Source organism: Equus quagga, unplaced genomic scaffold (assembly GCF_021613505.1).
Source record: "Equus quagga isolate Etosha38 unplaced genomic scaffold, UCLA_HA_Equagga_1.0 130507_RagTag, whole genome shotgun sequence".
NCBI lineage: Eukaryota > Metazoa > Chordata > Mammalia > Perissodactyla > Equidae > Equus > Equus quagga.
The window spans coordinates 8,316-21,380 of record NW_025796296.1 but is presented as its reverse complement, the minus strand read 5'-3'; the positions used below and the strand labels follow the sequence as shown (position 1 = coordinate 21,380).

The following is a 13,065-nucleotide window of genomic DNA, read 5'->3' as shown; positions in this document are numbered from 1 at the left end:
CACCAAGGGGAGCTCTGTGACCATCTGGTGTCAGGGGTCTCTGCAGGCTGAAGTCTACCATCTGTATAAAGAGAGGGTCTCTATACCCGTGGAGACAGAGACCCCACAGGACTCCAGCAACAAGACCAGTTTCTCCATCGAATCTATGAGCTCACACACTGCAGGGCTGTATCAGTGTGCGTACAACACCAGCATGAACAGCTCATCAGAGCGCAGTGACCCCCTGCCCCTGGTGGTGACAGGTAAGGGGGAGGAGCCGGGTCCCCTCCCACTGTGGGCACCTCCTCACAGGCAGAAGGGAAGGAGTGTGGGCTCAGGGGACCTCAGCCCTCACAGTCCACACCTGGAGTGTGTGGGCTGACGATCGCCCCTTTAACACTGCTCCCTCCTTCTCCCTCAGGAGTGTACAACGCACCCTCCCTCTCAGCCCACCCAGGCCCTGTGGTGGCTTCAGGAGAGAATGTGTCCCTCTTGTGCAGCTCAGAGTTCACATCTGTCACTTTCCATCTGCTGAAGGAGGGAGGAGCTGACCCTCCCAGACACATGGAATCAAGGACCCATCATAGGAGGGGGCAGGCCCTCTTCCCTGTGGGCCCTGTGAACACCTCCCATGGGGGGACCTACAGATGCTATGGTTCTCACAGCTCCTACCCCTATGTGTGGTCACACCCCAGCAACCCTCTGCATCTCGAAGTCACAGGTGAGTGCCCCCCTGATCCATCACTTTCCTGGAACCCAAAAATGACAGAACTAAGCGCCCAGTGGAGCCCTGGAGGTGGTTGGAGTCGGTGACATGGCCTCCTGGGGCCTGAACCACAGAGCAGGAGGCTGGGGAGAGACTAGTGAGAGCTCTCACTGCAGGCCCAGTAGACAATGTGGGGTGTGCGTCCCCTTCAATGCCACTGTCCCTTCTCTCCAGGTGTGTACAGGGAGCCCTCCCTCTCAGCCCAATCTGGCTCACTGGTGCTCTCTGGAGACAACCTGACCCTCCAGTGTCACTCAGAGGCCGGCTTTGACAGATTTGCTCTTACCAGGGATGAGGCGCTCACACCCCCCCCAGCATCTTCATGGGCAGCACAGCGCCAACTTCCCCCTGGGCCGTGTGGACCACACCCACAGGGGCCAGTACAGATGCTATGGTAGACACAACCTCTCCTATGCATGGTCAGCCCCCAGCGCACCCCTGGACATCCTGGTCGCAGGTGAGGAGCCCCATGTCCTGACTGTCTGCTCAGGATGCTGGGCCTAGTGTCACCCCTGGTGGTGATGGGGTCCAGAGACAGGGTCCTGGAGCAGGGACTGAGATGGGGCCGTGGTCTAGGGAGAGGGAGTGAGAAAGGCAGAGTGAGGCGCCAGGAGATAAAAGACAGAGAGGAGCTGAGAGGGGGTCACAGACAGAGTCCTTGAAGAGAGGTCAGTGGTCAACGGCATGTGGGGAGGGGGCAGCTCTCTACACACTACAACATTCTCTCCCCAGGGATGTATGAGAAACCCTTTCTCTCAGCCCAGCTGGGGAGAGTGTCCTGGGGAGACAATGTGACCCTGCAGTGTGGCTCTGAGATCTGGTTCGATACCTTCCATCTGTCCAAGGAGGGGTCACCTGCTCCTCCCCAGCTCCTTCGTCTGCAGGACACGGCCGCCCCCTTTCAGGCCAACTTCACCATCGGTCCTCTGACCTCAGACCATGAGGGGACCTACAGGTGCTACGGCTCAAACAGCACCTCCCCCCACCTGTTGTCACTGCCCAGTGACCCCCTGGAGCTCCGGGTCTCAGGTGAGGAGCCCCAGTCGTGCCCCTTGTGTCCTCACGGTCAGTTCAGGGTCCTGTTCCCAGGGGACCTCTGGGCTGGGATGGGAGTGAGGGGGTCACAGAAGGCAAGTCAGCCAGAGGGGAACCTCACCTCTCAGAGGGGTGGAAAAAGCCAGAGCAATTCCCAGCCGGCCTCATCCTCATCCTCATCCTCATCCCTGAGGTCCAGAGACATTTGCGGTGAGTGGAGACAGCTGGGGAGGACTCAGGGCTGACAAAAGGAGAAAAGGCCAGAGGCACCGCCTCCTGATCCTCCTCCAGTGTCCAGTCCTAGAAGTCCCTCACCCAGAGACACAAGAGCGCTGACTAGAAGAGGCTGATGCCCAGAGGGACCAGGATCACTCACTCGGGCATGGCCTGTCTCCCAGGGGAGTTGGGCAGAGATGTCAGAGGACACGGGGCTTCAGGAGTTCTGAGGCTGGGCAGACGGCGGATGGGGCGTCATGGCAGAGGGAGGAGATGTTGAGACCCATCTCGGGGGAGGGGCAGCCGGGCTGAAGTGGGGAGAATGGCAGCCACCCCCTCACTTCCCATCCTGATCCCCAGGAGACTCTGAGGATCCACTCTCCCCCGGGGAGTCAGGCACAAGGTGGGGTAAGCGAGGGTCTCTGTGGGGAAGCGGTGCGTGGGAGGGGCTCAGGTCTGGTCTTGGCTCAGTCCCTTCCTGAGATGGTGACCTGAGGAACGCTCGTCTTTCTCAGTGAGACCAGTTTCACTGATTGCATGGTCCAAGAAGGCTGCGTGGACACTGAGTGTGGGGACACGTGTGGTGTCTGAGCTCTCCTCCACACGCTCAGGGGCGCAGCCCGTCCAGGAGGAGCCGTGGAGTTGGGGCAAGGACACCCCCGGGTTCAAACCCCAGGGCTGCTACTGCCCACCTGTGGGACCCTGGACGAGGCACGCTCCTCTCCGAGCCTGAGGGTCCTCTCTGCACAACAGGCCTCCGCCATGCCCCTCAGAGAGAGAGCCCTCAGCCTGGGGCCTGGCCCCGAGAGCTCAGGGAGGACAGCCCTCCCTCCTGCCCTTCCCAGATGCACACGCTCCATGTGCACACAGGCCCCCATTGGGGGTGCCAGCCCTCTGCAGAGTAGGGGACGGACATGGGCTGGGAGATGGGGGTGGGGAAGGGATTGTGTTTGCTGGTCAGGTCTCTGCCTCGTGTTCTGCCTGGAGAGTAAGGGCACAGCATAAAAAATGATAATAGAAAACAAGGGAACCCACCGTTCTGGGTTCCAGTCCCAGCTCCGCCACTTCAGGCTGGGTGACCTGGGCACATGATTTACCTCTCTGTGCCTCAGTCTCCTCATCTGTGAAATGGGTGGGTGGAGGATGGCAGTGTTTTGGTGCATGATTGTTGGGAGTTAGAGGAGGTGAGTGCACAGACCCCAGCACGTGTGTGGCACACAGTAGGTGCTCAGTTAAATAGCGTCATTGGCTCATTCATGACATCACATGTGCCCAAGGTCTCACATGGTATCTGAACGTTCTGATTGGAGTCACGGTGGCCTTCGTCCTGCTCCTCTCCCTCCTCCTCCTCTTCCTCCTTACCTGACACCAGCGTCAGGACAAACGCAGGACACCAGGTGAGTAGGGAACAGGGTGACCCGGCTCACAGGAGGACGTGGGCTTAGGGCACCAGCCAAAGGGGAAAAAAAAGTAGATGGGAAAGTCAACCAGAAAAAGACTTTTCCAGAATCTCAAATCAGAAAATCCAAAAGAAAACACTTAATCCAACACATATGTACACATTGAAGGAATTCTTTCACCTTTTCAGTCTCATGAAATATTGAAACATACACACAAGCAAGGGTTACGGTTTTCTTCTTTTCTCCCGAATCACATGTGGAGGGCGGGTGGTCATCACCTCCCAGGGCTGAGACTCTGTCCATCTTGACCCAGCCCAGACACAGGCTGATCTCCAATTTCCTGCAGGGGCTGCAGACCCACAGCCCAAGCACAGAGGCCTGCAGATCAGGTAATTCCTGCCCTGAAGACCCCAGACTCCCACCCCACCCTCGGCCCCCTCTCTGCCCCTTACACTCCCATCTCCTCCCCCAGCTCCAGTCCAGCTGCTGACACCCAGGAACAGACCCTCTGTGAGAGGAAAAAGGGGCCCCCATGGGGGGTGGGGGCACAGATTTCAGTGGGCCATGGGGGCATCGGCTGGAAGGGTCTGGGGATTTGGGGTGAAAAGGACTGAAATTCCCCTGAGTGACCTCGGGCCCATGTCCTCACCCCTGGATCTCAGTGGCCCATCTGGGAGCAGAGGAGGGGCTGCAGCCCTGAGAGACCTCAGGGAATCCTGACAAGAGACACACCCCCTGTTCTGCCCCAGCAGATGCCGCCGTGAAGGACACACAGCCTGAGGAGGGCGTGGAGCTGGGCCATCAGGTGAGACCCCAGCCCTGTCCAGGCCACCAGGGACCTTCCTGTTGTCAAACTTGACCCAATGGACACTTGGCTGTCCTCACGTCACCCAGCTCTCAGCAGCGTCCCACACTGATCCCTCCTCTCAGGCACCTGGGGCGTCCTGCTGTGACTTCACTCTTCCTGGTTTCTGTGACCTCAGTGCTCCTCCTCTGTGGTCCCCTTTTCTGGTTCCTGTCCACTGTCTGACCTTCTGGTTGTTGGATGCACCCCAGGTCTCAAGAGGATGCACGAATAAGTGAATCACCCACAAGTCCCCTAGGCTCCCCTTCATTCTTTCACCCCACATTGTGAAAAGGGAGTTCCCTGTTTACCTGGCTCCATTCAGGTGCTGTAGGTACAGCAGTGAGCAATACTGTCTCCACATTCCTTGAGCTCACCTCGTGGGTAAGAGACCACATGCAAATATGAGAGTAGCTTCCTAGAGTGTAAAGTGCTGTTAAGGAAAATAAAGTAAGGAAAGGGGGTAGAGTGCAGGGTGGGGGCAGAGGAAACAGCAGGGGCAAAGGTCCTGAGGCAGCAACATGCTTTTTCAGGAGGATGGGCCGTGTGGCTGGATTCAAAAGACCAAGAGATAGCATGTTAGGATAAGAATCAGAACTGTAGGAAGCATCCAGATGTCACAGGCTTAGTATGTACCTGAAGATTCCATCAGGAAAGTGAGCTCACTCTGTAGCAGTGTGGACAATTGACTGGAGGAGGTCAGCAGTGGGATCAAGGAGACACTGTTTCTGTCCCTCTGTCTCCCTCCAGCAGAGCCTCCATGATGAAGACCCCCAAGGAGCGACATACGCCCAGGTGAACCACTCAAGAGCAAGACTCAGGCAGGGAGTGGCCACCTCTCCTGCCCCACTGTCAGAGGAACTGTTGAACTCTAAGCACAGACAAGCAGAAGAGGACAGACAGATGCACAGACAGGTGGGTCCCATGCTCTCCCAGACCCCAGGCTGCCCCCACCCCAACCACATACCTATCCCTCACTTTCCCCTGTTCTAGGCTGCTGCATCTGAAGACCCCCAGGACGTGACCTATGCCCAGCTGAACCACTTGATCCTCAGACGGGAGATGACACCCCCTTCCTCCCAGTCAGAGGAGCCCCCAGCAGAGCCCAGCGTGTACGCTGCTCTGGCCATCCATTAGCCCAGGAAGGACCCGGACCCCATCCTCCAGCGAGGGAGACTGCAGGGACCCCAGAAGGCACAGAAGCTGCCCCCACTAGACGCTCAGCTAATAACCCCCAGCCAGCCTGGAATCCTAATGTGGACCACCAGGAGCTTCTGGGACTCATTGGGAGTCACCTGGTTCTGCAGTCTGATAACTGATATCCCCACATTTTGGAAATAAAGCCACAGACTTCTCAGTAATGCATGAGTGAAATGAGAAATCCAAAACCGAAGGGAGAGAATGTTTTAAGCTGAATAATAACGTAAACATTACACATCAAACCTACAAAACGGGGAAATTAAGAACCATGAATGAATGAATGAATATCTTAGAAAAGCCTAAAAAAATCAGTTACCTGAACTATCACACCAAGAATTTAGAAAAAGAATAGAGAATTATTCCAAATGAAGGTGGAGGGAGGGAAATAATATGACAAGATTAGCTACTAACGAGGACAAATAAAAAACTGAGAAAAGTCAATAAAGACTTTTCGCTCTTGAGAACATTATTCACTCTTGCAGATCCCAGCCACAACGCCCAAGGGAAAACGAGAGGAGGCACATTACATCATCAGGACAGCATCACAGACCCTACAGACTTTCAGTAGATGACAGAGCATTAGGAACAACTTTATGCCAATATACTAGAAAATCTAGATGAAATGGACAAAATCCTCAAAAATACAATTCACCAAAATGGTGGAAATAAACATAAACAGGAAATCTGAATTGTCATATATATCAAATATGTTGAAGGTATAACTAAAAATTTTCCCACAAAGTGAACTCTGACTCTGGAAAGATTCACTGATGAGTGCTTCCAAATAATGATGAAATACACACATGAACGCCTGGACACACACACGGACACACACACATATATACACATACCAAATAGTGATGAAATACACACATGGACGCCCAGACACACACACGGACACACACACATACATACACATACCAAATTTAAATCAGTTTCTCCCAAAAATAGAGAAGGAGGCAATATTCCTCCCAACACATTTTATCAGGCCAGAAAAAAATTGATACCAATACCTCTCAAGGAAACTACATAATGGGAAAATCACAGGAAGCTCTCTCACAGGATCTTAGCTGTAGATTCCTACACAAAATATTCCCAAATAAGAGTCATCAGTATATAAAGTCGATAATATAGCATGACCATGCTGGTACGTCCTTTTCAGAAATGCATGATTGGTTTCATATTCAAAAATCAGTCAATACATTTCAAACATAAAAGAAGAAATACAAAAAACTGATCATAGCAACAGATTCAAAGCTCCTGATAAAATACATCACCAATTCAAAATGAAAAAAACCTCAAAAAAAGGGAATTTCCTATCATTCATCAAAGCATCTTTAAAAATCCACAACAGAAATAATTTTCAAAAGTAAAAACTTGAAATCTTTCCACCTGTGACTGAGAATAAACAAGAATGTTCACTACGACCTCTTCTATTCAGCAGGGCAGTGGAAGAACCAACCAATTAAATAAAGCCAAAAAGAAGTGAGAAGAGTGAATGGATCGGGGCTGGCCCCGTGGCCGAGTGGTTAAGTTCGTGCGCTCCGCTTTGGTGGCCCAGGGTTTCACCGGTTCGGATCCTGGGTGTAGACAGGGCACCGCTCATCAGGCCATAATGACACAGCATCCCACACAGCACAACCAGAGGCACTCACAACTAGAATATACAACTGTGTACTCGGGGGCTTTGGGGAGATGAAAAAGAAGAAAAGAAAAAAGATTGGAAACAGATGTTAGCTCAGGTGCCAATCTTTAAAAAAAAAAACAGGTGAATGGATGGAAAAAACTGTGTTACTCACAGATTACAAAACTGTGTGCATGGAAAACCCCAAATAATAGAAACATCTGATATTCTAACTTGAAAAGGATTGATCCAATGTCACTATATGTCATCAATATCTAAAAATCAGTTGCATTGCAGACTCCCAGTTTTGGACCAAGAGGAAGTAGAGCTATGTCTCCCTAACCCCCAGGAGGCACAGTAGAACTCCTGGACCTTGTACACACAACATCAGCAGAACACGCCAGACAGTGCAGAGAAGGCAGCACATGGGCTAAGACTGTCAGGACCCCAGGAGTGACACAGTGGGTGTCCAAGGAGCCACGTGGGGGACCTGGACAGTACCCTCCTCCTGGCAGTAATGAGTCACTACCCCAGCCAGGTGTCAGAAAAGGCCTCCTATGACCAGATTTAAATAAGATCCAGACTGTCGCAATATAATATCCAAAATGTCCAGTTCAAAACAAGAACCGGGAAATCTCATCTTGCATGAGGAAAGACTATTGTCAACAGATGCTAGCACTGGGATGACAGACGTTGCAATTATCTGATAAGGATTGTAAAGCAGCCATAATAAAAATGCTTTCGTGAGCAATTGCACACGTTTAAAATGAATTTTTAAAAAGAGTGCCTCAGCAAAGAAAAAGAAGATACAAAGAAGAAGTTAACGGAAATTTTAGATATGAAAAACACAATAATCAAAATAAAAGGCTCCATGGATGGGATCAACAGCAGAATGGAGGGGACAGAGGAAACAATGAGCATGAAGACCAGACAATAGAAAGTACTCAATCTGAACAACAGGAAAAATAAACTGGAAAAGAACATGAACAGAGCCTCAGGACCTATGGGACTATGACAAAAGATCTCACATCCGTGTCATCTGGGTCCTAGAAGCAGAAGAGAAAGAGGACGAGACTGCAAAACTATTCAAGAAATCATGGCTGGAATTTCCCCAAACTTGGCAAAAGTCATAAACCTACGTATTCATGACACTTAGTGAACCACAAACAGGATAAGTCCAGAGAAAGCCATGCCAAGATGCATCATAATCCAACTAAGGAAAACAAAAGACTAGTGTCTTCTTTTTTTTTTTTTTTTTTTTTTTGGTGAGGAAGATTGTCCCTGAGCTAACATCTGTGCCAATGTTCCTCTGTTTTGTATGTGGGATGCTGCCACAGTGTGGCTTGATGAGCTGTGTAAAGGTCCATGCCCGGGCTCCAAACCCACGAACCCCAGGCCTCAGAAGTGGAGCACACAAACTTAACCACTACACCACCAGGCCGGCCCCAAAAGACAAGTTTCTGGAATGCAGTGAGACAGAAATGCCACCTGACCACAGAGGGAAACCCATTCAGATGACAACGGTCTTCCCATCGGAAACCATGGAAGCAGGAAGCAAATGGAACAACATTTTTCAGCTGCTGAAGGAAAAGAACTGTTGACCCTGATCCTGCAGATGGTGAAGTTATCCTCCAGGAATGAAGGGGAAACAAAAACATTCTCAGGTGAGGGAGCTAAGAGGATTGATCACAAGCAGGCCTCCCCTAAATGGATGGGAAAGGAAGTTCTTGACCCAGAAAGGAACTGATAAAGGGAGGAATCTTGGAACATGAGGAAGGAAGAAAGAAGAATGAGAAGAAAACACGTGGACACCGGGACAGCGCAGAGGACAGAGAGTCGAAACTGTCCAGTTGCTTTTCCTCCATGAGCACTCACCTCACGTTATTTTCAAATCTTGAGGCAGCAAACACAAACATACACGCACTGATGCAATGATGTTTGCATCCTTTGTTAATCGACTAACGTTTTAGGAAACAAGGGTAAGTTGAAGTTGTATTTAATTCCCCGAGCTCACACAGAGAAGGGAGATGTTGGAATTCCGCGCAGCACAGGGACCTGTGGATCACTTGGAGCAATAAAACCTTGAAAGGAAAAGCTGAACCACAAAGTCATTTAATCAACTCCCAAAACAGAGTAACAGAGGTTACCTGCTGTTTAAAGAAAGAAAGCAGAATCTGTGTACTCAGGAGTATAACATTCATCTTGCTTGGCATATTCATTAAAAACAACCCTGCACTCAGGTGGACAAACAGAGGTTACTGCCACCCTCGAAGACTTAATGGAGGCAGCGGGGGTCCCATCATACCCCTGCTTGACGCACCAGCCCGGCCCCTGAAAAACTAGACGGATCACGGGCAGTGGACGGTGGAGGGCCACGGTCCTCACCCATACTGACTCCTGTCACAGCTGCTCTGCAGGATGGATGCATTTACTAGGACAGAATTCTGCAGCCTCTGGTCACTTCTATGCAGCTGTGATCTGGTAACTAAGCAGCAGCTCTTCTTCACCTGGGATGGACTGCACTACACGTTCACAGTGTCCAGGGATACACTAACGCTCCCTCTTTCACAGCCTCATCCAAAGGGACCCTCGGCATCTTGACATTGGAATGAACATCACATTTGTTCACAATATTGGTGACATCGTGTTACTTTGACCTGATGACTAGAGGGAGGCAAGTACTCTGGTTGCCCTGGTATGTACTCTAGATGGTGGGAGATTTAAAAGAATAAAAAAGGAAAAGGAAATTCAAAAATTAAGCCTTACCCTGATAAGGACAGCACGAAAAAGGAGAACTACAGCCCAATATCACTGATGAACATCGATGTAAAAATTCTCAACAAAATTTTGGCAACCCGAATTCAGCAATACATCAAAAGGATTATACATCACGATCAAGTGGGATTCATACCAGGGACACAGGGATGGTTCAACATCTGCAAATCAATCAAAGTGATACACCACATCAACAAATTGAGGAATAAAATCCACACGATCATCTCAATAGATGCAGAGAAAGCATTTGACAAGATCCAACAGCCATTTATGATAAAAACTCTTAACAAAATAGGGATAGAAGTAAATCACCTCAACATAATAAAGGCCATATATGACAAACCCACAGCCAACATCATACTCAATGAGCAAAAACTGAGCGCCATCCTCCTGAGAACAGGAACAAGACAAGGATGCCCTCTATCATCACTCTTATTCAACATAGTACTGGAGGTTTTGGCCAGAGCAATTAGGCAAGAGAAAGGAATCAAAGGAATCCAAACAAGAAGGGAAGTGAAACTCTCGCTGTTTTCCGATGACATGATCTTGTATATAGAAAACCCCAAAGAATCCACTGGAAAACTACTAGAAATAATCAACAACTACAGCAAAGTTGCAGGGTATAAAATCAACTTACAAAAATCAGTAGCATTTCTATACTCTAATAATGAACTAACAAAGAGAACTGCAGAACACAATCCCATTCACAATCGCAATAAAAAGAATAAAATAGCTTGGGGTAAATTTAACTAAGGAAGTGAAAGACCTATACAACAAAAACTACAACACTTTCCTGAAAGAAATTGATGACGACATAAAGAGATGGAGAGACATTTCATGCACATGGATTGGAAGAAAAAACATAGTTAAAATGTCCATACTACCTAAAGCAATCTACAGATTCAACGCTATCCCAATCAGAATCCCAATAACATTCTTTACAGAAATAGAGCAAAGAATCCTAAAATTCATATGGGGCAACAAAAGACCCCAAGTCGCTAAAGCAATCCTGAGAAAAAAGAACAAAGCCGGAGGCATCACAATCCCTGACTTCAAAACATACTACAGAGCTATAGTAATCAAAACAGCATGGTACTGGCACCAAAACAGGTGCACAGATCAACAGAGCAGAATTGAAAGCCCAGAAATAAAACCACACATCTATGGACAGCGAATCTTCGACAAAGGAGCTGAGGACGTACAATGGAGAAAAGAAAGTCTTTTCAACATATGGTGCTGGGAAAACTGGACAGTCACATGTAAAAGAATGAAAATTGACCATTCTTTTTCACCATTCACAAAAATAAACTCAAAATGGATCAAAGACCTAAAGGTAAGACCTGAAACCATAAGGCTTCTAGAAGAAAATGTAGGCAGTACATTCTTTGACATCAGTATCAAAAGGATCTTTTTGGACACCATGTCTTCTCAGCCAAGGGAAACAACAGAAAGAATAAACAAATGGTACTTCATCAGACTAAAGAGCTTCTTCAAAGCAAGGGAAAACAGGATTGAAACAAAAAACAACCCACTAATTGGGAAAAAATATTTGCAAGTCATATATCTGACAAAGGGTTAATCTCCGTAATACATAAAGAACTCACACAACTCAACAACAAAAAATCAAACAACCCGATCAAAAAATGGGCAAGGGACATGAACAGACATTTCTGCATAGAAGATATATGGATGGTCAATAGGCACATGAAAAGATGTTCGTCATCACTAATCATCAGGGACATGAAAATCAAAGCTACACTAAGATATCACCTTACACCTGTTAAAATGGCTATAATCACTAAGACTAAAAGTAACAAATGTTGAAGAGGTTGTGGAGAAAAAGGAACCCTCATACACTGCTGGTGGGAATGCAAACCGGTGCAGCCACTATGGAAAGCAGTATGGAGAGTTCTCAAAAAAGTAAAAATAGAAATACCACATGACCCAGCCATCCCACTACTGGGTATCTATCCAAAGAACTTGAAATCAGCAATTCCAAAAGTCCCATGCACGCCTATGTTCATTGCAGCATTATTTACAATAGCCAAGATGTGGAAGCAACCTAAGTGCCCATCAACTGACAACGGGATAAAGAAGATATGATATATATATACAATGGACTACTACTCTGCCATAAAAAAGGATAAAATCGTCCCATTCACAACAACATGGATGGACCTTGAGGGAATTGTGTTAAGTGAAATAAGCCAGATAGAAAAAGACCATCGCTGTATGACTCCACTCACATGTGGAAGTTAAACATGTAGACAAAGAGAACAGATTAGTGGCTACCAGGGGAAAGGGGTGGTGGGAACAAAGGGTGAAGTCGTGCACCTACAACACGACTGACAAACAAGAATGTACAAGTGAAATTTCACAAGGTTGTAAACTACTATAATCTCAATAAAAAGTTAGAAAAAAGATTCAGGCTTGCCAAAGCAGTGAACTTTATAGATGTGCTGCTCTCTGAGTCCCGCCATGATATACCCTGTATCACACCTTGCAACACTTCACACTAAGAAAGAGACACAATTCTGGGTACGAGGCTTTGGATGGTGGAAGCAGCATATACCATACTTGAGAAAACATATTTCTCCCTTATCAGGTGAGTGACAAGGCTATGGGTTTGAGTGGAGCCCAGAGGAAGACAGGGGTCTGCAGTACCAGGACCCTAGTGCCACAGCCAAGTGACCTGCCAGGTCCCCTGGTGCTGTATGAACCCCTGTACCGTGAGGCTATGGGAATTCCCTGCCCAGCCCACTGGCAGAGTTCAAGTTCAGCGCCCTTGGGTTCATGCCATCACATCACCTGCAGCAGAGAGTAGACGCCACTTAAAAGGCTGCTCCTGACGTGCTACTAGTTCCCAATAGAAACTGAATGACTGACAAGGAGACATCAAGTGTCCATGCAAGTGGAACCATCCATGACGAGCTGACAATTGTCATTCCCACCAAGCCATAAGGTTGCAATCCATTGTTGGGTGAGAGTGGAAACCTGGAGCCATGGAAAGGTCCAGAAGACAAAGGTGAGTCGTACAAAGATGTGGTTAGATGCAGATGATGCCCACATCCGTACGCATCACAATGGCGCCTCTCCTGAGCCATCATGTACAGCTCTGTGGTCTGGGTCATGCCTGGTGGTGGGATGTTTTGGAGTAGTGTTGCGCTACAGCCCCACTCAGGGGACTCTGATGAGAGGAAATGCCTTCAGTGGGCAGATATTCGTG

At 48.6% G+C, this 13,065-nt stretch overlaps 2 protein-coding genes across 2 annotated transcripts; both read left to right on the top strand.

Moving 5' to 3' along the window:
- Positions 1–7: 7 nt before the first annotated feature.
- Positions 8–3,382, top strand: LOC124232841 (leukocyte immunoglobulin-like receptor subfamily A member 6; the record flags this gene model as incomplete). The annotated part of the gene is given in 6 exon segments (XM_046649754.1): positions 8–242; positions 401–700; positions 920–1,050; positions 1,052–1,202; positions 1,478–1,774; positions 3,274–3,382. Coding segments are annotated over 6 exon segments (1,203 nt in total), but the record flags the coding sequence as incomplete, so codon positions are not given.
- Positions 3,363–5,576, top strand: LOC124232842 (leukocyte immunoglobulin-like receptor subfamily B member 4; the record flags this gene model as incomplete). Its single annotated transcript, XM_046649755.1, has 6 exons — positions 3,363–3,393; positions 3,710–3,785; positions 3,869–3,906; positions 4,149–4,201; positions 4,991–5,155; positions 5,234–5,576. Coding segments are annotated over 6 exons (507 nt in total), but the record flags the coding sequence as incomplete, so codon positions are not given.
- Between the last annotated feature and the right edge of the window lie 7,489 nt (positions 5,577–13,065).